The sequence below is a fragment of the Camarhynchus parvulus genome, chromosome 27, assembly GCF_901933205.1.
Source record: "Camarhynchus parvulus chromosome 27, STF_HiC, whole genome shotgun sequence".
NCBI lineage: Eukaryota > Metazoa > Chordata > Aves > Passeriformes > Thraupidae > Camarhynchus > Camarhynchus parvulus.
In genome coordinates this window covers 1,679,428-1,705,767 of record NC_044597.1, presented here as the reverse complement: position 1 = coordinate 1,705,767, position 26,340 = coordinate 1,679,428, and the positions used below count along the sequence as shown (strand labels likewise).

The 26,340-nt window shown below is 48.3% G+C and overlaps 1 protein-coding gene across 2 annotated transcripts; it reads right to left on the bottom strand.

Moving 5' to 3' along the window:
- GJC1 (gap junction protein gamma 1) lies at nucleotides 1-25,722 on the bottom strand. 2 transcript variants are annotated; one of them, XM_030966366.1, is made up of 4 exons: nucleotides 25,672-25,722; nucleotides 3,904-4,017; nucleotides 1,881-1,953; nucleotides 1-1,766 (listed from the first exon to the last, which is right to left on the bottom strand). In XM_030966366.1, exon 4 carries the CDS (start codon nucleotides 1,745-1,747, stop codon nucleotides 566-568), a length of 1,182 nt encoding a protein of 393 aa, XP_030822226.1. In that variant the 5' UTR covers nucleotides 1,748-1,766; nucleotides 1,881-1,953; nucleotides 3,904-4,017; nucleotides 25,672-25,722; the 3' UTR covers nucleotides 1-565. The 2 variants fall into 2 exon arrangements, with proteins under 2 accessions (XP_030822226.1, XP_030822227.1); XM_030966367.1 differs by having other exon boundaries at nucleotides 1,881-1,950.
- Between the last annotated feature and the right edge of the window lie 618 nt (nucleotides 25,723-26,340).

Sequence of the window (26,340 nt, the reverse complement as noted above, 5' to 3'; positions counted from 1 at the left end):
AGCAGCACAATAATTTAGTAAAGAAGCACCACTGACAGAGGTTTCCCAAATCTTTCCCCACCCATGAGCTGCCCAGAGACTCCACTTCTGCATGTTCAAGGCACTTTGGAAACGCAGCATAGAAAAGTTTTATAAAAAGTTTTACTTGGAAAACAAGGAAGAACAATGACATAACTGCAGACAACAATAATAAAATTAACAAAATGCTAATGGCTATCCATTGCTTTGTCTTTGTTGATATAAAAAGTGTAACATCAGATCCAGTGTACAAATACAAAAAAAATTGTGCATAATAAATGTACTATAATACTGTACATACAGCATAAACCGTTCAATGAGAATGAATTAAATATACCTATTTGTCTCCTGACTTGGAAGACAAAAGAATAAAGTTCTAAAGTCCTAGAGTCAGTGTATAAACCCTTTCTGGGGCTGAATCACGAGCCAACGGTATCCCTGAAAATCAGCAGAGTCAAATATTCCCTTAATGGAAGCCATTATTCATGGGACTGCTGGTTATGATAAACTAGGGGAAAAAAACCACAGCATATCAACAGAGCCAACATTAAATCCAGACTGAGTTCTTCCCATCTCCTGACTTGCTACTGGCACTGCTTTTGTTGGAGCCCGCTTTGGATTTCTTCCCTCTGGAACTGCTGGGGTTGTTTTGGTTGTTGTAAGCCTGGATGGCAAGGTCCAGGCGGTCCTGAGCCACTTTGATTTCCCTCTGCAGGATCTCCAGGTCGCTGGGAATGTTGCCTTCGTTGCTGCCATACTGCTGTTCCTGAGCTATGTTGGCTTTGTTCTGCCTGTAGGCCATCTTGGCGTTGGACAGCTCCGTGCACTGCATCTGCTCCGGCTTCAGCGCGATGTTGTAGCCCGGGGGAGCTGAGGGTGTGTTCCAGGTGAAGGGGTAGTTAAAGGTCCCAGAGTCAACCAGCTCCTTCTTCTTGGCATTCAAGGTGTCCCGGATGGTGCCAAAGCCCAAGTGCAGCATCTCCCAGACGTTCAGGAGCAGGCACATGCAGCTCACCCCGTACATTATCAGCAGGAAAATGGTTTTTTCCGTCGGCCTGGAAATGAAACAATCGACGTTGTGCGGGCAGGGCTTCCTGCTGCACACGAACACAGGGCTCACCTGGAAGCCGTAGAGGAAATACTGCCCCACCAGGAAGCCAACCTCAAACAGGGCCCTGACCAGGAGCTGCAGGACGTAAATCCTCATGAGCCCGTCCTCCCGGATCTGCCGCCGGCTGTCGTGCTTGGCTTTGGCAGGGCTCTGCTTCTCCTTGCTCTCCCTGACGCTCTCCACCTCGATCTCCGGGTACATCATGGGATCTTCCTCGTGGTCACCCTCAGCTTCCTCCAAGCCCCGGTGCTGTTTCCAGCGGATGGGCAAGCTCCTCCTCCTGGCTCTCCTGCTGGCCTCGCTGTGCTCCACCATCCTGGCGATTTTGTGGATGGCATAGCCTAAGTAGAGCACCGAGGGAGTGGCCACGAGGATGATCTGGAACACCCAGAACCTGACGTGCGACAGAGGCGCGAAGGAGTCGTAGCAGACGTTCTCGCAGCCCGGCTGCTCCGTGTTGCACACAAACTTGCTTTGTTCGTCGTAATAAATGGATTCTCCTCCCACGGCAATCAGGACAATCCGAAACACAATCAACACTGTCAGCCAGATTTTGCCAACAAAGGTTGAGTGGTTCTGGATCTCCTCTAACAGGCGGGTCAGAAAGCTCCAACTCATGGTGGTCAAATGAGTTTATCTAAAAAAACAAACAGAAGCCCCACATATTTACGAGTTTATCAGCTCGAGCCTCAATGGTTCAAACTCAACTTGACCTTTACACCCAACACCCCTCCATGTTTATGAGCACCACCTGCTATCGGGATCCAGCTGCCAGAATTTGCTTGAAGATCCTACGTCCCCTCCGCAGGCTTTTGAGGAATCTGCTGGAAGAAAAAGTAGCAGTTCAGTATAATTTCATTTATAGTTCAGTACAATTTCATTTTAAAAGTGCTCCCAAAGCTAATCCCCAGCCCAAGACAGACACAGCTGCACTGTATGTCACAGGTTGATAAAAACATTTAAAGTGGAAGTTGAAGACTCCAAAGCACAGTGGATGGGAAGACAAGCACCCATGAGATTTTTGGGTGCTGTTGGCCACATTCCACCACTGACAAGAGGATTTATTCTAATTTGTTAAAGCCTGGGCTGGTAATCATGGTCTCAGACACAACCCACAGGACACACTGCTGTGTCCAAGGGCAGTACCAGTTCTCCTAGTTCAGGAAGGAATGGCCCAGCCCACCTGTGATGCAAAGGCAGGACAACCTGGTGGCCTGAGAAGTGTCATCCTGCTGGGCCAAGGAACTCCTATCCTGTGGATGGATTTGGGTCCAGCCCCTCTGGGAGGCTCAAACCCTTCCTCCCAAGGTCAGAAAATATTTCAGTGTGGATTTTGTAGTGAAAACCTGGTTAGAAAGAGTTACCTGTCAAAACTTTTAGAAGAGCAGTGAGTGGAGGGGGGTGAGGGGAGAAGGGAGGGCGCTGGCAGGAGCTGAGCGAGCGCCGGAACTGCTGGGCCTGGCCATGCTCCCGAGCGGGGCTGGCACAGCCTGCCAGGGGCAGCTCTGCCAAATTCCAATGCCTGCAGAGCCCAGGTTGCCCAGAGAAGCTGTGGCTGCCCCTGGATCCCTGGAAGTGCTCAAGTGTTCAAGGTTGGAGTGGGCTTGGAGCAAGCTGGGGCAGTGGAAGGTGTCCCTGCCCGTGGCAGGGGGTGGCACTGGATGGGCTGCAAGGGCCCTTCCACCCCAAACCATTCCAGGACTCCAGGATAAATTTGCAATCCTAACAGTAAAAATCCCAGCCTTGGAAATTCCAGTCTGGCAACCCCAGCAAGACTGCAGGCCCTCCTGGAGCTCCAAGGAGTGAAACTGATAAAACACTGTTGGACACTGTTGGAGTAACAGGGGATGAGGCATCTTTCAGACTTTTGATGATGTCAAGCATCAGTTTGACACAGAGATTATTAAAAGAAATTATTACATCAGAAAAACATTTGGTGACAGATTTTGAACACAGAGCTGGACAAATCTCCAGCACTCTGATCTTAACCTGAAGAAATTCTTATCCTTAGAATAAGAATTAAGAATTCTTATGCTTAAGAATTCTTATTCTTAACCTGAAGAAATTCCAGGAGACTGGAGGAAAACTAATTCTTGGAACTATTCAACTTCTTCCACATAACTACAGAGTTGTTTATAAGCAAAATAATGAAATGTGAGGAGATGCAAGCAATGCAGAACTAAAGGATATCAATGTGATCTCCCTCTGGTGGAATTCAGCATTTCACTGAAAAGCCAAGAGCAGGGATATAGTGTGGATGGGCTGTGCAGGACATTTGATTTATCCCTTCATGACAGTGAGAAAAAAAAAATAGCACAGGAGAATATAAAAAAAGGCCATATTAAGTGATCAGAAGTAACAAAAGTCTTGACAAATGATTCCCATATTAGGTCCAAGATCAGTTCCATAATTACAGCAGCTCTGAAAATCCCTGGCAGCCAGGCTGATCATCCCAAGCTCAGCTGGGAAATGGACCCATGGGACACGAGTTTGCAGGCTGAGAACTGGAGATGAGAGTTACCAGTACAGGAAAACAAAGATTGCTGGGGAGGCTGGAACAGCCCCACTGCCTGAACCACACTCAGGGCAGCTCAGGCCCAGCAGAGCAGGGTTTTGTAACAGGGGAAGAGGTTGCTGTGGGTGTTCAGTTAACAGGGAAGGGAATGAGGCCCCTGAAGGCTCAGGGTCTCAGGGAGAGCTGTTGATAGAGTGCAGGGGATGGATGGAGCCCTGGCTGTGTCACCTGCAATCAGCAGCCAGGGGGGTGATCTTACCTCCTTGTTAGCGAGACAGCCCCGGGCGCCTGCGGCTGCATCCTTCAGCAGTTGCTCCAGCATCAGAGAGTGCGGACAGGAGGCTCAAAACCAGCTGAGGGACAGGGAGGATGCCTAAAAGTGAGTGATTTACAAAGATCAATTTGTTTAGTTGGGAAACATAAGAGGAAAATGAAAGTGAATCCCAACAGTAATGAGCTGGGATGATGATGTGTCATTAAAATGACCAATTAGGACAAAAATCCCCAGCCCTCCCTCAGGTGGACAGGCCACCTGCACTCAGCCCTGAAGAAAGGCACGTTTGAATCAGATGTGTTCCACAGATAACAGCTATCAGAGGTGCATGCAATCCTCCCAAGGCTTCCATCCAAGCTCTCCCTGCTGCCATCATTCCATAGAGCACTGGCTGAAATCCCTGCTGCCATCATTCCATAGAGCACTGGCTGAAATCCCTGCTGCCATCATTCCATAGAGCACTGGCTGAAATCCCTGCTGCCAGCATTCCACAGAGCACTGGCTGAAATAACACATTTTTAACAGGCAAAGGGACCAGAGGTTCCAGTCCCAGAGCAGCCCCTTCCTGCAGCAAGGGCTTGGCACCCCCATTTCAGAAAAGCACCCAAGAGCAGCTCTGCCACTCGAGTTCTGTGTTAGTGGAATGAGACAGTGCTTCAGACACCCCCCACTCAGATTTGGGGTCCAGATGAGGGGAGTGAGTCTGGGGGTCCTGCATTGCCTAAGAAGGGCAATGGGCAGCAAAGGCAGGTGAACCCCACATCTGGAATAGGAGGTTAACAGAGGGGAGGAACCCCAAAACCCCTCTCCCACCACACTGCTCTGCCCATCTCATCACCCTGGGCACCAACAGGACAGGCATGTCTCCCCCCTCATGATTCATCAACTAAAAAAGAGACAAAACCCAAAGGAGTTTAAGAGGCTAATTCTTATTTGCTGAAAATGTCAGGGCCACACTTTTCACTGAAAGCAAACTACTAAGTAAATTTGAAATTAATTAAACACTGTTGCCAATGTAAATTTGGAGTAACAGCAGGAACCAGCCTTTAAATTTTCATATACTGTCACATTCCTCAGGAGTTAAGGACAGGGAAGTTTGAAATGAGTGCAGATTTCAGTAAGAGAATCTTTACTTTTAGACAAGCTGCTGCCTCCCATCTAAGAAATTTCTTCAAGGTACGTGCCAGCTTTTCACAGTGCATTTTCTACCTGCAGACAGGTACCAAAAACAGCACAGGAATCATTCCTGTGATTCCCAACCTGAATTCCAGCAGTTGTATCAATGCACAGAGTGCCAGACCTATGTACAGACATATGTGGGGCTCCCACAGCCCTGGGGTGCAGGAGGATTTACCCAACCTGTGGTTAACAACCAGGACCTGCCAATTAATGGGTCCTGGCTGTGGAGCTCTGAAGCTGCCCAAGAGCTGATTCCCTTTGCCAAGAAAGTGTCACTTTGTCCATTTAGTCCTAGTCCTGACTGCTGGGACAAACACAGGAGGACCCATGAGCAGGCAAAGAACTTCCTGGTCTTTAAGGAAATGTTTTGGTTCAAGCAAAATGACAGTCATTAAGTCTTGGAAAGGTTCAGCCCATGCAAATTCAATGCAGAACAAACCCAAGAGCTTCCAAGTGGAATTCCGGTGGTGTCCTTCCGTTCTGTGGGATCAGCCAAGGTTAGAGGGGCACATTGTGCCTCTCCTCCTGTGTGCTGCAGCACCCAGCCACATCACAGCAACCTTCACCCAACGTACACCCACGCTCCTGCAGCTGCTGTTTCTGGCAACATTTAACTCAATAATTTTCCAATGTTTGAAAGAAAAGTCTATGGACACTGACACGCATCTGAGAAAGGCAGAATGTCAGCAATTTCAGCTAATTTAAGTCATGCCAGAAAGTGCATTTGAGAGAGACTTTCATTTCTTGTATTTGTCATAAGTTCATTTCAGCACTTCCAGCCGAAGAGGCTCCTTGGAGCGGGCAGGATCCACGATGAAATATCAGGAGGCTTATCTCTGACAGTGGGCTGGCTCCTGAATTAAAGCTTTGCAGGCTCTGACATCCAGAGACAATGAAGAATAATTTGGAGCAGGTACATGGGGAAAAAAGAAATCAGCTTCAGGTGAAGAATTTCTGGAGTTAACACAGCTGCTGTTCACACACAGCCAGGGAATGGCCCCTCCGGTGTGCCCCCTCCTCTACCCAGACCACAGGGTTTGGCTAAGAATTTAAACATTTTAACATTCAAATTTTCACTTCCTTTCAGCTTTCTCCTCAAACAGACAACTTCCTGCTACTCAGAGTGGGAAGACCTGCAGTGTGGAGCAGTATTATTGTAAAATGCTCCAAACCCAGCCATTGGATGGGACAGCTGAGGTGTGGCAGGGACAACAGTGGGGCAGGAGGAAACTAAAACTGCTCCAGCAGTGTCCCCATTCCGCTGAGATTGAGAGCACCTGGAGGGCAGGACAGCCAGCACCAGGTGGGTGTCAAGGCAGCCTCATTCCGGGCTATGAAATCCCAAACACCTTCAGAACCATCTCCTGGCCTTGTCTTGGCACAGACTGGGCCCAGCCCAGCACAAACTGGAGCCCCTTAGCAACAGCCCAGCACAAACTGGAGCCCCTTGACTCCAGCCCAGTCCAAACTGGAGCCCCTTGACTCCAGCCCAGCACAAACTGCCCCAGCCCAGTACAAACTGGAGCCCCTTGGTCCCAGCCCAGCACAAACTGGGGGAAGGTGTCCCTGCCCTTTGATGGCAGGGAGTGGTGCAGGGTCCCTAAATTTTCGTCTTCCACCAGCAGCTCCTCAGACAAGGCTTCTCTGAAGGCTTCATAGCCTCAAGGCAGTTGTTAAGGAGAATGAATATATCCACAGAAGACTTTTTTCCTCCCTAAATTATGTCTTCCCAGGTCATGCTAATGAAATTTGATTAATTTATTAATGATTTATTTGTTTTGTTTTGTTTTTAAGCAGTTTAAAAAGACATGTGCTGAGCAGGGAAAAAAAAAAGAAGAAATGCATGGCAATTCTGTTGTTAATCAAAAGAGGTTTCATGCTGCATGAAAGTGAAATTGGGCCCACGGGCTAATTAAAACAGTGTTTGAATTAGGATGAATGAATAATTAGCATTATTCACTCAGATCTCATTTACATTGAAAAGTAAGAAATTACATGATTTACAAGTACTTTTGAGGAAGCAGAGGGGTTCCTTTTTTTTTTTTTTAACCTGGAAAACAAGTAAGACTTTACTGCTCAAGAAAGCAGAGAGCTGTGGCCAGACCCAGCACTGGAATGGTGCCTGAATCCCGTGTCACCATTCTGAATCCTGAATCCTGGTGAGTGTTGTGCTGATGCCACCTGCATTCCCTGAGCAGCAATTCCAGTGTCCACTGCTCTGAGTGACACAGGAGCAAGGATGTGGGGATATCCCTGGGATAACACAACTATCACCCTTCTATCCTCTGTGAAGGAAGTGGGTTCAATCACCACCAATTTTACTCCTATTTTCAGCAATAAAGATGAAAAGGAATAAGAAGAGTGCACTGAATTTTATTTTTAATCTTATAGAATACTTGAGAAGGAAAAGGCTGGGACTTTTTGGAGAACACACAGTGCTCTTTCAAATAAATCCTCTGTCATCTGGCAGGGCTCACGTGGCAACAGCAGAGAATGGTTTGGAAAAAGCCACAATGTCAATGTCAATTTGGAAACCATTTCTGAATGGTGCCTTCCAATCCCAGGCATGCTAACAAGGCTCTGCTGATTCCCAGACCAATCCCCCGAGTCTACAAAACCCCACGCTGAATGATGAGACCACAGCTCCTATGTGGGATATAAATAGAACAGGAAAATATGGGTAAGAGGTAGGGATATAATAAGATTCTTGCGCTGTCAAAAAAATCAAGATGTCAAGTACGTATCTTTTTGAAAATCAACATATACCCACTCCAGCATTCAGCTTACAGATAAACTGGAATTTGCAGCTAAGACATGAACCTCCGGTCGCCTCGGCGTGCCCTCTAGGTACTGCTAACATGGGAAGCCAAGTGACAATTTTAGCAACACTCCCCCGCAGTGACAAAATTCAGATGAAATCACGACGTGTTTTGTGCTGGCCCAAACCAGCTTTTACTGCACCTCCAGCAAGAGTGCTGCTGCAGGAGGCAGCGTGTGCAGGGCAGGGCAGGCACCCTGGAAATCTCAGAACCCAGGAAATTCCTCTGGCTGCCCTGCAGGACTCAGGACCCTGACAGGGGGCTCAGAGTCAAAAACACCTGTGCCTTCGATTTTAGCCCTTGGAAAAAAACAATTACCAACCTTATATGAGGATTCACAAGTAATGAAAGTTTAAGTAGAATGATAGTTTGTTACAAGATAGAAAGGTAGGATTTTGAGTTTTTAGAATGGGGATCAGAAGCCAAGATGGAGGGATTTGGGTGTGCCTTGTCCTTCCTTCTTCTTCATATCCTCCATCTTCTGGGTGATGTTGGCACTTTTAGTTGGTTTAGAGTACAAACTCACTGTTTAACATAGGTGATGGATATTGGGAAATTATTGTCAATAATGTACATGCAGTTTTTAGTATAAAAGATAAGACCAGTGTGCCTCAACCCAACCTGCCAGACAGACCTCAGTGGGCCAGAGAAAGAATGTTATAGATAAGAAACAATAAACAACTTTGAGAACGAGAATAGAAGAATCCTGACTTCTTCTTCAGCTGCCAGGCTGGGAAAAGAGATTGTCAAACACATTTTGGGGTCATCCTGACCACAGAGACCCCCGAGACCGGCAGGGACAGCGGGACCACCCCAGCAGCACCAGGACAGGATGAGCTGAGCCTGACCCGAGTTCATCTGAGAGCAGGAGCCTGCAGTGCTGACAGGCTCCACGGTGTAAGAGCCTGAATGAGAGATGCAGGACTTCAGGTGGCTCTCCAAAATGCAGTTTATTGTATCCAAAATGCAGTTTATTGTATCCAAGACTTTCCAGCAGTCCAGGGTCATGGGTGACAGAGCTGTGCCCACAGCTGTCAGCTCCAGCTGCAGGCCTGCAGACCCTTTAGTTTAGGTTACAATGCATTATAAACTTTTCTTTTGGTTACATTGCATTATATACTTTTCTTTGCTGAGCATCTCCATACAGTAGAACCAATCTATACCTTAACTTTTATCTCTAGCCTATCATAACTACTGTAATTACCACATTCATGTTACTGTTCTCCAATCACTCAAAGTCAGTACATTACAGTTTAAGCTAGAAGTTGTCTTTCAGTTTTCTTGCAGTGGGAAATTCTGAGATCTTTTTTCTACTTACTTGTTTGCCTGTGCTATCTTTCTGCTTGGTAAAAACATCTTCTTGTTTGGGGTGGGTTTATCCTTTGTTCTAAGTCATAAAAACCCCTTCTTACTAATATCCTTTGCCTTCTTGGTTATCCAGTAAACTGGTTCAGCAATTCTTTTCTTTTATATCAAAATTTGCTTTCATTTCTATTCCTTCTTCAGATTCTCTATTCAAAAATCTTTCTGCTAAGCATCCATATCTGTGAGACTTTCTTGTCAAACTTTCATCCTTCCCACCACCATGGGAAATGGACACTGGGCTCTGTCACCTCAGGAGATTTTTGGAGGCCTGCTGTGGGGTCTGTGTCAGCCTGAATCCCTTCACACACGCTCAGCAATCAGCATCCCTTACAAAGGATGGGAATGACCATCTCTCCTCCAGCCTCAAACATCTCACAGCTCTTCTCCACCACAGTTTAACCCCATGAGCCCACATGGTTTGAGCAGCTCCTGTAGGAACTGGGCTCCTGCAGCCCTGGGTCATGCTGGAACTGACAGGTCCAGCCTGGAGAAAAGGAGACTCAGGGCTGCCCTCATCACTCTCTACAGCTCCTGAAAGGTGCCTGTGCTCAGCTGGGGCTGGGCTCTTTCTCCAGCAGCACTGACAGAACCAGAGGACACAGCCTTAAACTGCACCAATGGAAATCCAGGTTGGATATTAGGAAAAAGTTTTTTACAGAAAGAGCTATAAAGATCTGGAATGGAAGAGGTGCAGTCACCACCCCTGGGTGTGTTTAACAAAGCCTGGATGTGGCACTGGGTGCTGTGGTTTTGTTGAGGTGTTGGGGCTGGGTTGGACTTGATGATCTTGAAGGTCTCTTCCAACCCAGTGATTCTGTGAATTCTGGGAATTCAGTAAAGCACAGGGAAGCTTTCCCTGTGTAAATCACCTGGATGTTAAAAACAAGGAATTACAGGGTAGGTAAAAGACAATTTTAATTTTTTTTAAGAATTTGAATCTGAAGTTCAAGCCATACTAGAGAAAACACCCAACACTACTGTTCTGAAATTAAGACCAAGTGTTTAACCAAATGCTGAGCTCTTGGACTGCCAGCCCAGGCTGTCTGCAAACAACAGGGCTGGGGACTGATACCCTTAAAATCCAAAGATCCAGAGGGTATCCTTGAGAAACACTGTTCCTACCAGCTGAAGTGACCATCAGGCTGGGTGAGGGTGGCCTCAGGTGCACAGAACACTCAGAGTGTGAGCTGGCAATTCCCATTCTCCCTCACCACAGGGATCCTGCAGGCTTTTCCAGGATCACACACAGGCAGCACTGACCTCCCAAACACCAGAGTTCTCCTTCCAGGAGCAGCTCCTGGGCCAGACAAACATCTGCTGAGGCACCACGTGCTCCTCAGGGCTACTAAACCCTGGCTCAGACACACAATGTGCTACCTCTACAAACATGAGACCAAACACCCCAACACTCACTGCTCTGAGGCTCTGACAGCCCCTTTGTAAGTGACAGAGCTTTATTTCAGTCACTTCTGAAGGTGCTTAACCCCAAAGTTCCCTTGTACCAAATGCTTCCCTTTCAGAAATGTGCAATGTTGTGATAACTGGTAGTTTAAACCACCATATTTTACATCCCAGAGCAGGTTGGAAGGCCCCTGTCCAGCCAGGTTTTAAATAACTCCACACAAGCTCTCTGGGCAGCCTGATCCTATTAAACACCTCCAGAGACAGAAGCATTGAAAAGTCAGACTGGGCAGTCTGATCCTACATCTGACCATGCTCACAGTAAAAAAAACTTAATTGGAATTTCTGTGTATCAGTTTTACATCACCATTCCCTGGGCACCATGGAGAACAGTCTGGGCAACAGCAACAGAAGCAAAGAAATTTGGCAAATTTTCCTGTAAGAATGAATATAACAGAGAGGGGACAAGATGCAGGGAGTTGAAAAAGAAAAGAAAAAGAGAGGGAAGGAAGGGAGGAAGGGAGAAAGAGAGAGAGAAAGAGAGAAGGAGAAAAGGAAAAGGAAAAGGAAAAAGAAAAGCAGAAAAAAGGAAAGAAAGAAAAAAGAAAAAAAGAAAAGGAAAAGGAAAAAGGAAAAGGAAAAGAAGAAAAAGAAAAAAGAAAAGGAAAAGGAGAGGAAAAGGAAAGAAAGAAAAAAAAAAAAAAAAAAGAGAGAAAGAGAAAAAGACAGAAAGAGAGAAAGAGAAAGAAGAAAGAAAGAAAAGAAAGAGAAGCGGGAGGAATGGAGGAAGGAAAGGAAAGGAAAGAAAAGAAAAAAAAGAAAAGAAAAGAAAAGAAAAGAAAAGAAAAGAAAAGAAAAGAAAAGAAAAGAAAAGAAAAGAAAAGAAAAGAAAAGGAAAAGAAAAGAAAAGAAAAGAAAAGAAAAGAAAGGAAAAGAAAAGGAAAGAAAAGAAAAGAAAAGAAAAGAAAAGAAAAGAAAAGAAAAGAAAAGAAAAGAAAAGAAAAGAAAAGAAGTCCTGCTGCAAACTCTGCCTGCAAACGCAGCACCAGCTCTGTCACTCAGGGCTGCACCTGGGGTGAGCAGAGCCTGGACAGTGCAAACCCAAACCCACCTGGGACACCCGAGGGAACGGCAGCACCTGGGCCCACCCAGCCCTCAGACCACGACCCCAAGCCCTGCAGTGAGGCAAGGAGGAACAATTCTCTTTCCCCAGACAGAACCACAGGGTCCAAAGGGAAGAAGGCACAGAACACACAGAACTCTGGGTGTTCCATCCCTGGGAAGCACAGGGACAGGCACTGCTGGGCAGCAGGAGCCTTTGGGCAGGCTGCACATCCATGTGCTTACCTGGATCCCTGCAGCTCGCTGGCAGCGAGGTCTGGGGAAGGCCATCCTCACTCCCATACCATTCCAGTCAGGCAGCAGAGACCTCCCTGCCTGGATGTGATCAGAGACTCAAATAACCACAACACCCCTTTAACTACACCCGATTCCAGGGCAGCCAACAGCTCCACAGCGTTTCCTCAGGGCTCCTCCTCTGTGCTCACAGGGATGAGTGTCAAAAGAAAATGACACACTGGAGGCAGCTGACCCAAATATCACTCTCACGGCCATTTCAGGGAAGGAGAGAGAAGCCAAAAGAGAGCAATTCTGTCGGCTCCTGTACATCAAAATCAAAGGCTCTCACTTGGCTGAGCGGGATGGGGATGAACACCTAATGCTCCCACCACCATCTTATGGCAGTCAAGAGAAACCACGGCAGTGTTTGCTTCATAGATAAACCTCAAAACCTCCCATGAACAGCTTGTAAATGAAACAGATACCACAGAGCCCAACACAGTCTGCCACAACCTCCCCAGTCACCCATCCTGCAACATGGCAGCTGCTTCTCTGTGACCTACATTCAAAAAAAAAAAGAGTTTTATTCCCCAGCTCTGTCTGGTCTAGTGGGAGCCACCGCCTCAGCCTGCAACTCCACCAAATCCACATCACGTTTTCCACAAGAGCAGCTCTGCAGAGAGGGAAGGATGCTCAGAGGCAGAGGAGGACACTGCAAACCAAACATCACCACTGCAAACCCTCCCTGCCGTGCTGGGGCTTTCAGGGCACCCAGCACTTGGAACAGCTCTGCTAAACTGGGCCTGGATTGTTCCCAAGCTGGGACAGGGAGGAGCAGAGAGCCCTGCAGCCCCTTGGGACTTCACCAAACTCTGTATCTGCCCTGTGGAGAGCAGCAAACTGAGGAGGACAGCAGCCAGCTGTGCCACATGGCACAACAGCCCATGAGGATGGCGAGAGGAATAGTGGATTTGTCTTTCCAAACAAGCCATGGGTCTGCTGGTAGATAAAACCAGCACAGGGAGATAAAAGAAACAATGGGAAGGATGAATGGAAAAAGATATTTGCTTTTACAAATAAACTTTAGGTTTGCTGATAAATGAAATTAGATGATGAAAGATGAAAGAAACAATGGGGAAGAAAAACCCCTAAATTCCATAAGAATTAAAAATTAAAAGTGAGGGTTATACATTAGAGGGAAATCTTTGGTATCAGGTATTTTTGGAATTTTTTACCTCTCAAGTATATCAGCCAATGGGGAAATGTGGGAAATTGGGATAAAAAGGAGGTTGTGTCCTCCAAAAATTTGAGAGATCCCAGAGGAGTGCCCCATGGCCTCTCCCTTTATTGGAATAAAGTCAAAGGACTCCTCTGTCTCCTTTTTGGACATAAACCTCTGGTGTTTGTGGATTAATTTTCCTAACAATGGTGTTGGGACAGACAGCCAAGGACAGCACCTTGCCAGAGAACCACAACAAGCCAGCACCTCACTCACTCTACTGCTGCTTCAACTTCTCCCAAGTTGCTGCTAAACCACAGAAACAGCTGAAGAGTTTTGTTTCAATAAAGTTGGTTTTACACACAGTTTATTCTGAGACAAGGAGCAGAGTAAGGCAGCAGATTGCCATATTGGCATTAAAATGTTACTCCAGCTTGAGTTCAACAGGAGTCTTAACAGCTTTATTTTGCCAAAGATAAAATTTAGAATATAAATATGCATAGATTTGCTAAGTGACTTATTTGTTGAAAAAAAATATCCCTGTAATGAAATAAGAAACATAAAACTGTCCATTTCTGAAAGACTTGAATACTTTGAGACTCCCTTGGGAAGAGACCTGAAGCACTGATGAACTCCCTGTGCTCCACCACTCCAGCTGGGAAACACACACACCAACTGGGGCTCTTCCCCCTGAGAACAGCTGGAAATAACTCCTCTTTCATGAAAGGAGGCCAGGAGCCCTTTTCCCAGCGACAGGCACTCTGCACCAAGCACACAGTGGCAGACGGGTCACTTTTTCCACCTGACTGCTCTCCCTTGGCCAAGGATTTTATCTGACTTATTATCGACCCAGCTTGGGACAATTAGCAGCAAACTGAAGGCAGATCAGCCTCCCCAGTGCTTGAGTCAGGCGTGAGACTTGACAGGGGAGCACCAAGGCACCAGGGGATGGTGTGTACTGAGTTGTGGGGCTGCTGGGGGCAGGAAAAACCCACCGAGACACCGCAGCCACAGCTACAGTCAGGGCAGCAATGCCAGGCTTCTCCCTCCTTCTCATTTCCAAGATTTTAGGAGGCTGGTGACATCTTGTTAATCACGGAGTGAACTTCATGCTCCAACCAGGAGCCAGCAGATCACCTCCACTGGGTGACTTCCTAACAGAGCCCAGCAGGTCTGATTGCAAAAACATCCTAAAAACAAAGGGTAATTGAGCATCTGCTGTGTCACAGCTCCTTCACTCTCACAAAGGGGAATTAGCTGCAGATAAGATCGCTCCTGATAAGGAACCGCTGGCTGTCTGGTGGATTGTCTCATTAAGGCAATCGTACCCACTGTGCCAAACACAAGCACAGACTGGTTTGGGTTGGAAGGGACTTTAAAGCTCATCTTGTTCCTCCCCCTGCCATGGCAGGGACACTTCCACTGTCCCAGGCTGCTCCAAGCCCTGTCCAGCCTGGCCTTGGGCACTGCCAGGGATGCAGGGGCAGCCACAGCTGCTCTGGGCACCCTGTGCCAGGGCCTGCCCGCCCTCATGGTGAAATATTTCATTTTAATGTCCCATCTAACCCTGTCCTCTCTCAGTCTAAGTGTTGCCCCTCCCCTGGTCCTGTCACTACAGGTCTTGGTAGAAAGTCCCCATTTTTCTTCTAAACCTCTTTATAAGCTGGAAAGCCACAGTAAGGTCTCCTCAGAGCCTTCTCTTCTCCAGCTGAACACCCCCAGCTCTCCCAGCCCATCTCCAGAGCTGTTCCAGCTTTCAGACCGCTCCCACTTCAGATTCCCACCTGCACCTTCATGGAGTCTCCCTGCAGAAAGCCACCATCAGGAACAGGCTCAGCTTTAATGTCACTAAAAGAGATGACAAACCCATCCAGGGAAAACGATGTGACTCCTTTACACACAACTCACAGCACCAGGAGCAGTTCCAGGCTCTCTGCCAGCCCTTTCCCCTGGGGTTCACTGGGAAACTGGTTCCCACTGCTGGAGGGACTGGAGGGGAGGTTACAGAGCAAAGAGTCACAGTAGGAAGGGCTGGATGGATCCACCAAGGGGTTAATGGAGCATGGAGTACAGTCATTCCTAAAATTGTCTTGGGACAGGGAAACAACTGCCATGTCAACTCGGCAAGACAGGGGTGTGAAGAAAATCCTGGCAAAATGTAGTTGTCCAAACCCAACATTCACACAGGACTAATTTACACAGAGCACAATTAGTGGGCATCGATTCTCTGTATAAATACAATAAACCAGGGGAAAAGTCAGCGTGGATTCTGGAAAGGCACCTCCAGCCCCACAGAGGGCTCCAGATCTTCGGGGTTTTAACCTATGTGAGTCTCCCTCATCTGAGGCTTCCTGTAGGGACCCCAAAAAGCCACTGGAAAAGGGATTGTCCCTGTATGGAGACAGCTGGGTGGGAGGCAAGGGAGTAGCAATAAACAATGATTTCCTGCAAGGGAGGGAAGTCAGAGCAAGGGTCACAGGGAGAGGCTGGCTGTGCCACACTAGGACACTGTCTGGATGTGACCCAGCATCCTGAAGGAAATATTCAAGGGGAGGTGGATAAGCAACCATGAAGAGCAGCACAGGGACCATATGAGTCTATGCAACCTGGAAATGAAATGGCAGATGGAATTCCACATGGATAAAAAGTGATGCATACATTGAATAAGAATAATAAATCTCAATTTCACCTAAAAATAGATATGCCCTGAGATGGCCTCAGCAAGCAGGAGGTCTTGGGGCTGTCAGGCTGCTCTGTGAATGCTCTGGCACTGCTCAGCACAGCTCCAAAACTGTTTCACCAGTGTCAGAGGACAAGCACAGCCAGCACATGCTGCTGTGCCACCCTGTGCCTGTGACATGCATCCACGGCATGTGGCTCTGGTCACTCTGCTGTGTCCCTCTGAGTGCCCACAGCTCACCCATGGTGTGTGGCTCTGGTCACTCTGCCACCTCCTATCCTGGGAAGAGAGAACAGAAGGAGCTTGGAGAACAGCTATGGAGCGGCTGGTGGGGGAAGGACAGGGGAAAAAGCCAGAAGGCTGAGGAGGGAAACAGGCAGGGAGCTGTGACACCTGGAGCAGCCTGGAGACACAAAGCAGAGCATGTTGAGAGACTGCAGAGCTACTCCCCTGCTCTGCTGCAGCCCCACACGGGGCAGGTCAGGAACAGGACCCCGGAGCAGGCAAGATTCCATCTGATCCATGGGGCTGTTCCAAAGGAGCCAGGAGTGAGCGGCTCGAGGCGCTGGGGGAAAGCCCCTCCATGAACCAGCAGACACCAGAGAGAACAGAATTGGTTCAGGGGCTGTTAATCACTGCTCAATTCCAGCCCCCTGGAACTCTGCATGTGCCAGACGACCCTGGGCAATGCGAACACCTGAAGGGCAGCCATGATTTATTTCTGTCCAGCACAGCCCTCCAGGGAATCGGATTCCACCCGGATCGATGGGGTTTGGTCACAGATTGCAAAGAGAGCAAGAGCAGGCGAGGAATACAAACCAAGCTGGGGACAGCACTGAGGAGGAGGCTCCAAGTCAGCTCCAGAAGGAGCAAAGACTTCACACGAACCAGGGAATAAAGATAATTTCCATATGGCTCTGTGGAAGATCGCCATGTGCTTCCTCCCAAACACTTCAATTTTATTTTGCTTTATAATATCTCAGGAATCACAGTTTCCACCATGAAAATTCTTCTCATTTCAAAATAGTTTAACTCCATATCTGAGCACAAGCTGAGTAACTCCTGCGAATGAATCTGCTGCAAGTAAAATTCAGTCATTTCTCAACTACTTCAATGTTTACCCTGAGAATCAAGCGATTTTTCGATTTTTAGGAGGACATGCTGCATGCAGGGCAGCACAGCTGCAAGACACATAAGGAACTTCAACTGTTTTAATTTTATGCCATTAAAAAATGTACTGACACCAAGGGCAGCCCCGTGTGGGCTACACCCACCCCCTTGCCTGCCTACAGACACATCTCTAACCTCAGGATTACACAGTGCTGGGTGTCATCCTTGTCCCGGCATCCACAGCAGAGCCAGGCTTCCAGGAGTTAACAAGGAGTCAAAACTCCCCCTCAAGGGAACATGGGCACACACAAGACATACAATCACCCTTCCAGGCTCTTGACTATTTTAAGCATGAGAGAGAGATACAGAACTTCACAGGCAATGGATTGCTCCCAGTCTAGCAGGGCTGCACCACTCATGCCAGGACGTCACCGCGGGCAGGAGCTCCATCCCCTGCTGCCACCAGCATCATCCCTCATCCTGCAGGAGCTGCATTCCCCAGGCACACCACAGCCAGACCCATGTTCAGACCCACAAGTCATTTTTCTACATTCCTTCATCAGAAAAGCAAAGTGGACACAGAAGCATCCCCAGGACGGGGCACTTTGGGGGAAGACTTGGGATATTCAGAGGAGAGGGAATGCTGTGCACAGCCACCTGCAAGGCAAACCCTGCTGCCACCAGCATCATCCCTCATCCTGCTGCTTTCCCCAGGCACACCACAGCCAGACCCAGAAGTAATTATTCTACATTCCTTCATCAGAAAAGCAAAGTGGACAGCATTCCCAAGAAGCGGCACTCTCGGGGAAGATTTTAGGGATGTTCAGAGGAGAGGGAATGCTGCGCACAGCCACCTACAAGGAAAACCCTGCTGCCACCAGCATCATCCCTCATCCTGCAGGAGCTGCATTCCCCAGCCAGACCCATGTTCAGACCCACAAGTCATTTTTCTACATTCCTTCATCAGAAAAACAAAGTGGACACAGAAGCATCCCCAAGATGTGGCACTTTGGGGGAAAACTTTGAGGATGTTCAGAGGAGAGGGAATGCTGTGCACAGCCACCTAAAAGGCAAACCCTGCTCCCCAGGACAGCAGATGAATGGCTCAGAGGGACACCAGAGCAGGCACTCGATGGAAAATAATCCAATGCAGTTGTCAGCCTCCTCCAGCGCCACCGACTGCGAATTCGACATTGGGACTGGAAAGGACACAAGGCACAATCTGCTGGTCATCCATATGGATGTTCCCTCCCTCCTTCAGACCTCCTCAGTATCTCAATCGAGGTCAGGCACGCACACTCAGACTTGTTTTCTGACAAATTTGTAACTAAAAAGCTGGAACTAATAACTGTAAGAGCCCAAAGCTGGTTTCATGGACTTGTTTAGGCAAAAAAGCTGCTTGACTCCACCAATTTCCATCTAGGCAAGGTAATAGAGAGAAATCCTTCATTCCTGTGTAAAAATGTAAATCCCAGCTCAGTGAGTCATTTAAACACATGCCTAATGCAAAGCTTGAAACAAATCCTGCTAATAATCCGGGCTGCTCACTTATTTACAGCTAGGCATGGCTTAAGTACCTGGATAATCTGGGGTGCTTATTTAAAACTAGGCACGGTTTAAGTACCTGGATGATCTGGGGTGCTTATTTAAAACTAGGCACGGTTTAAGTACCTGGATGATCTGGAAATACCCCGGAGCCCCCTGAAAAGAGCCTAAACCAGGCTGGTCTGGGAATTAATCACAGTGGTATGAGCAGAAGTGCTAATATGAACCGGGGGAGGACTCTGTGTGTGTGTGTGTGTGCTGAAGCATCTGTTCAAGTTTAGGCATATAAAACATTTTTCAGCCCAATGACTCCAGAGGGGAATGCTTCATACATCAGCTCATCTGACTCAATTTTTCCATCACATTTCCTTTAATACAGTTTTGTCCATAAATACACTATTTGTTTTTTCCAAATATAGATTTTTTATTTATAGCTAGAAAACCTTGTAACTTGTGTTATTGCTTGGGTTCTGCCTGGGTTCTGCTTTGAAATAGAATCACATTCTTCCTTGAAACAGAATCACTGAGGAATTACTGGCCAGTACTGAGGTATGAAACCAAGCTCTCTATGTTTGCAGAAGGAAAAGGGATTTCTTTTTGCCAGAAATTCTCAGAATTTCCTTCACCAGGAGTCACCAGTAAGATCACAACTGCCTAGCCACACGTTGAGTATGTCAATTATCCCACATCACATGCAAGAACTTTCACTTGAAATCTTCATTTTACACCAAAACGAAGTCAAGTTTTTAAAAATCCCAGCCAGATCTTCCAGACGGTCCTGAATTTGGGAAGAAGTGTGTGTCACTAACCAAGCAGCAATAACAATTCATATTTATGGTATGAGGAGGTCAGAAAAGGAAATGCTAACATTGCCCTTTCCCCTCCAAGAAGCATTTTGGAGATAAATTCCTTTTTGTAGCTTTTAATGCAACGAGCTTCCCAAAACCAGGACCAAGAATGGGAAATTTGGTCATACTGACGTTTTAAAAACATGGTTTTTTCTAAGAGTGGAATTTACGTACTGAGCAATACTGAACACAGCAGGTGAAATGTGATTTAATAATTTTGACCATTATTAACCATAACTTGAGTCAATAATAAGCAAAGCCTGTTGTTCCATGGCACAAGCACGGGACAGTGGAATTGCACTCCTGCTGCTTGCAGGAAGTACCGAGAGCAGCTGCAAACACTGATAAATGCCAGGAGCTTCTGCAATAAAACCTTCACTCCTTTCCAAAGCAGGGGACACAAAGTGGCCGTGCAGCCACCCGTGAGGGGCTGGCAGCAGGGTCCAGGGGCCATCTGGAGCTCAGGGAGTATCCCTGCTGGCTGGGCAGGGATGTGCTTCCCTGTGCAGCTCAGCAGGGACAAAGCAGAGCCACCATAAAAATCAGGGAATTGTAACGGAACTTTTTAAACGGCAATAATTTGCTTCCTATTAAGCAGATTAAAAATACCTAAATCTGGAGCACAGGTCAGCTTTGTGGAGTGGAGTTTCCACACAAAGTGTGGAAACAGGATGGGAGCAAAGGATCACCTTCCCCCTAATGAGGCAGCAGTGCCCATCCCCCGGGAGGGACAACAAAGGGGTCCATTATCCACCAGGGTTTCACTCCAAGTGTTTAATGATCACCACCCTTGTCCCAGTTCCTGCTGGGATTCGGGGAATCCTGTCCCAGCAGGAAGGGAGAGGCACAAGAGAGGTGAATTGTACAAGGAAACGTTCATTGTGGTTTCTACCTTTAAAAAAGGTGCTGAAAATGGGAAGTGGTGTAAGGAAAGAGCCCCAAGATCAGCCCCCCGTGATGGTGAGGCACAGGAGAGGTCCCTTGTACAAGGAAATGTTCTTTGTGATTTCTACCTTTAAAAAAGGTGCTGAAAATGGGAAGTGGTTTAAGGAAAGAGCACCAAGATCAGCCCACTGTGATGGTGAGGCTGCAGCCTGATTTCTGAGAATCACAGAATATCCTGAGCTGGAAAAGACCCATAAAAATCATCCAAGTCCAACTCCTGATTCCATCACTTTAACTCAGCTGTCTTGGTTTGGAAAGATAGGAGTCTGGTAAGGAAGCAGGAGCCTCCCCTGAAATGGAGAATGTGAACCCTCCCCACCCCTCTGAATTGCTATAAATTTAAATTAAGGGGCTCTCAGGCAAAAATATGGGAGCAGGAAATAACAGTTCTTTAATAGGGAAGAAAAAAAAAGAATAAAATAAACAATGCAGTCCACTGGAACAACACTGACAGAGTCAGAACCCAACCTGACACCCTGTGGGTCAGGGTGTTGGTGGTAGTCTGATTGAAAATGTGGCCACAGCCCTCCTGAAGTATCAGGGGTGGTTCTGTTGGAGCAAGGAGGATCTGTAAAGAAGGATGTAGTCTTTCCTCTGAAGATCCCATGGAGGAAGAGGCAGCTGCTGTTCCTCTGGGGAATCTCGTGGAGAAAAGCCATGCTAGAGTTTCAGAATCTCAGATTATATCTGGGTAGGAATGCTTGGATCCTCCCTCTGGGCGGAGCATCTCACAATGGGATGTTATAGTTCTTATCAGTCATGCACTGACATTCAATAGCTGTTATCAGCAGATGTCCTCTCCCGAGGGAGGAGTGATTGTGGTCACTCAAAGAGAGAGATAAGGCAAACTGCCCACTTGACAAAGATAATCTGCCCCACAGATGGTAATGGAAAACATCTTGCATTGCAATCTTCAACATCAACCTTGCAGGTGCCAATGACCACAAATCCTCAAAATTCTCCTCAGTGAGCAGGGTCTGCCTGAGCTCACACACTCTGTGGGGTTCCAGCAGCTCTCCATGGAAAGGTCTAGATTCCATGAGGACTCCTCACTCTCCAGCATCACAGCTGGGTCAGGAACAAGGCATCAGCAGCACCACCAAGCCTCTGTGGCTCTGGATTCTCCAGCTCCCCAGAGAAGCACCAAAGCACTGGATTTTCAGTGACCCAATCCCAAGGAAGGCACCTTCTGGATTATCCAGCTCCTAACTGGGTGTTCCTAAACTGCTCTGTGGATCCTCTGGATTACCCCCAGATACAATCTCAGGCACTGGATCTCATCCTTTCCTTGGCAAAAGTGGTGGATGAGGAAAGTTTGGGGATTTTTTTTGACTCACAGAAGTTGCTGGCAGTCAGCAAATTACTAAATCAACAAATTTAGGTGTTAAAATTCATCACAAACTCTCCATCACTGATTAGATTTCACAGCTTATAAGAAATTTATTGTTGTAAACTCTAGGACTATCCAAACACAGAAAAGACTTTTTAAGTTTCACCTAAGCAGTATAATTTCCACACCAATTACCTTTAGAACCACAGAATTCTTTAGAAGAACTGTGCCTATAATTAAAAATCTCCAGGGTGTACCAAAATAAATTCTTAAAATTGGTCTCAATTTGCCCAGCATCTGAGTTTTAACTTTCCCCCTGCCAAGGGCTGGGACCCCAGGAATTCCTCACATTCCCAGCCCTCTCTGCCTTGTTCAAAGCAAGCACTGTGCTCTCAGTCCTTGACCCAAATTTTCCAGTTATTTACCAGTATTTGCATCACTTGCACGTTATCTGTCATGAGCTGGGTGTTTGCTCTGAAGTGAGGGGCAAATAAAATCCCTTCATGAAGGGCTGAGGATGGTACACATCTAGAAAAGAGGTATTTCATGACAACCCCTTGTCTAGAATCCTGCATTCAGACTTGTGAGTTGTTTTTAAAAACCCAAAAATTTGTAATATTGTTCTATAAATTAAGAAAACACTTAGATTTGTACATGGAAATGTTTCTACTAGCAATAACTCAACTCCTCCATCAATGGAAGGACAAACAAACTCTAGTCTGAAATCACTAAAGGCACTCAGACCCTTTGGTAAGGGAACAGCCTGTCAGCAAAACATTTTTAATAACTTTTTGCCACTCCAACTGATCTACACCTTGATAAAAAAGACAAGAGGTGCTGGGTGACAAACTCCAAGGAGCAGCTGTGTTTCCAAAAAACAGAGACACTCCTGTAAAACAAGTTGCTTTAAAAAAACCAAAAAATTGTAATATTGTTCTATAAATTAGGAAAACATTTAGATCTGTAAATGGAAATGCTTCTATTAGCAATAACTCAACTCCTCCATCAATGGAAGGACAAACAAAATCTACTCTGAAAGCACTAAAGGCAGTCAGACCCTTTGGTAAGGGAACTAAGCAAAACGTTTTTAGTAATTTTTCATCACTCCAACTGATCTAAACCTTGATAAAAAACAACAAGAGGTGCTTGGGGACAAACTCCAAGGAGCAGCTGTGTTTCCAAAAAACAGAGACACTCCTGTAAAACAAGTTGCTTTAAAAACCCCCAAAAATTGTAATATTGTTCTATAAATTAGGAAAACATTTAGATCTGTAAATGGAAATGCTTCTATTAGCAATAACTCAACTCCTCCATCAATGGAAGGACAAACAAAATCTACTCTGAAAGCACTAAAGGCAGTCAGACCCTTTGGTAAGGGAACTAAGCAAAACGTTTTTAGTAATTTTTCATCACTCCAACTGATCTAAACCTTGATAAAAACAACAAGAGGTGCTTGGGGACAAACTCCAAGGAGCAGCTGTGTTTCCAAAAAACAGAGACACTCCTGTAAAACAAGTTGCTTTAAAAACCCCAAAAAATTGTAATATTGTTCTATAAATTAAGAAAACACTTAGATTTGTAAATGGAAATGTTTTCATTAGCAATAACTCAACTCCTCCATCAGTGGAAGGACAAACAAACTCTAGTCTAAAAGCACAAAAAGCAGTCAGAGTCTTTGGTTTTGCCTGTCAGCAAAACATTTTTAATAACTTTTCATCACTCCAACTGATCTAAACCTTGATAAAAACGACAAGAGGTGCTGGGTGACAAACTCCAAGGAGCAGCTGTGTTTCCAACACAGTCCAAAAACCAGAGACACTCCTGTAAAACAAGTTCCATGTGATGTGACACCTCCAAAGGGACCTGTCACCGTGCTCCTGCTGGCATTTCAATTTGGAAATTGAAATTGAATTGAATTTCAATTTGGAAATGTCAGACAAGCCCCTGATTCTGGAGAAACACCCTGCAAAGGGCTCTTCTCAGCAGAGAAAGGCTCAGAAACCCCACGGCCAGCCCAGCCCCAGCCCCTCAGCTCTTACCTAGCAGCCTCGGTGCCCGCAGACATGCTCGGAGCCCCGGCCCTGGCAGCCACGGGGACAGCCAGCGCTCCACTGCTGCCACCTCAGTGTCACCCAGGGCCAGCCCCTCGCTGGAGCTCTCGGTGCATTCGCCAGGCACAGAGTGCGACAGCTCAGCCCACCCCCAGGAGCCACCAGTGACCACAGAGCTCCGTCCCTGCTGCAAATGCAGGACTTTCTCTCCGAGTCAAACGGCACAATAAGGCTCAAATTCCCTTTTAAAACTCCTTACCCATCCTGCTTTCCAGTGAGCTGATCTGTTCCCTCAGAAAGCACAAGCAGAACTTTGGAACAGACTGGGAAAGTACCAAAAATACAGAGAAAGGCACCTTGCGTTTTCCTAAACACGAGTCTTGACAGAAAGCAACGTTTTCCCTTAAATGACCCGAAGAACGGAGGGTTTGGTAACTGCACTGACAGCTGGTTCATTGAACATCCCCAGGACACAGATTTCTAACAGGAAGGGACAGTTTGGGGGTTTTTTTTAACCAATTATCCTGACTTAGAGCAGGCAGGAGACATGGAAATAATAACAGCAATCAACGGTCTGTCAGACAGAAGGGTTTTGTTCTCCCTCTCATTTCCAAATACCAATCAAACACCCAATGAAAAATCAGAACCTGGTGGTACCAACTGTTGCTTCAGAATCCATATGGTACATCCATGCCCCAATTAATCCCTATGAACTATGTCCTATTTGTAATTAATTTGACGGTGGAACAAAATCAGCAATTCACTGGGAAGCAAGGTCACACTGACCAGAAAGTGTCAGGACTAATTCCTACCAACAGAAATGAGAATTGCCTTTAAAAGGCCAGTAAAAATAGCTGCACAAATGTCACTCCTGTGAAATTTTATGACGCTGGGTGAAAGTTGGGCCCAACGGAGGCCAAAACTCCCATCTGACACCAGAGCAGGATTCTTCTCATCATGCTCAGAGAATCACAGAACGTCCTCGGTGAGAAGGGACACACAAGGACACCGAGCCACACTGATGGCCCTGCACAGGACACCCCCAACAACCCCCCCACGTGTCTCAGAGCTTGGTGCAAACACCCCTGGAGCTGCCAGAAGTATTTCCTCAAGCAATGCCAAACCGCAGGGCTGGCTCCAGCTGCCAGCGGTGCTGGGGAGGTTTAACCGGGCAGGGAATTGGGAGCAGGAGCTGCTGCTTCTTCAGGGACTGATCCTGCCCGGAGCCGGGAGGGGGACACGGTGACACTGGAGAGGGGGCACGGGGTGACACTGGAGGTGAGCACGGGGCGACACTGGAGAGGTGGGCACGGGGTGACACGGGAGGAGCGGTGGGCACGGGGTGACACCGGAGAGGTTGGCACAGGGGTGACACAGGTGGCGTCTCCCGGTGCGGTCGCTCCGTTCCCGCGCTCCGTTCATCACCGAGGGGCTCGACACGTGCAGCCGCGGGCGGGCACCGGCCGCTCCGCCCGGGAAAGCCCTTCGGGCATCACTTCCCCCGGCACAAACACCCCGGGAGGCCCGTCCGGAGCGCGGAGGGCAGCGGGGAACGGGGAGGACGCGGAGACCCGGGGTGACACCGGCCCCTCGCGGCGGCACCGGCGGCGGAGCGCGCCCGGCTCATCCCGGGGCGCTCAGGGATCCCCCCGAAGCGCCCGGCTCGGTCCCTCCGGGGTCAAGGACTGGGGACAGCGCCCGGCTCGGTCCCTCCGGGCTCCCGCCTCCCTCAGCCCTCCGCGGCTCCGTCCCCTCGGGGCCCGCGGCTGCGCTCCCGCCTCCCGGTGCCCCCGGAACGGCCGCTCGGTCCCCGGAGCCCCCCGCCGTCCCCCCCGTGGCTCCGGCCCCTCGGGGGGCGCCGCTCGGAGCCCTCAGGCCCCGCCCGGCCCGGCGCGGTCCCGCCCGCCCTCAGCCCGCACTCACCGGGTCCGGCCCGTGGCGGCGCCGGGGCCCCTCGGCCGCCGAGCCCGGGCGGGGGGCGCGGGGCGCATGCGCAGAGCCCCCTCAGAGCGCGCGGGCCGGGGCGGGCGGGGACGGGGGGAGCGGGACAGGGACGGGGACAGGGACAGGGACACACGGGGGACAGGGATAGGGACAGGGCTGGGACAGGGACAGGGATAGGACAGGGATAGGGACACGGGGGACAGGGACAGGGACAGGGCTGGGACAGGGACAGGGCTGGGATAGGGACACGGGGACAGGGATAGGGCTGGGATAGGGACAGGGACAGGGACAGGGAGGGGACACGGGGACAGGGACACACGGGGGACAGGGACACACGGGGGACAGGGATAGGGACAGGGACAGGGGACAGGGACAGGGACAGGCACAGGGACAGGGATAGGGACAGGGACACACGGGGGACAGGGACAGGGACAGGGATAGGGACAGGCACGGGGATAGGGACAGGGACACACGGGGGACAGGGATAGGGACAGGGCTGGGACAGGGACAGGGACACACGGGGGACAGGGACAGGGACTGGGACACGGGGGACAGGGATAGGGACAGGGCTGGGACAGGGGCAGGGATAGGGACACACGGGGGACAGGGACAGGGCTGGGACAGGGACAGGGGCAGGGACAGGGATAG

What these genes read in the sequence shown, in the direction of transcription:
- GJC1 (XM_030966366.1), bottom strand. Translation starts at nt 1,747, where the DNA reads ATGAGTTGGAGCTTTCTGACCCGCCTGTTAGAGGAGATCCAGAACCAC.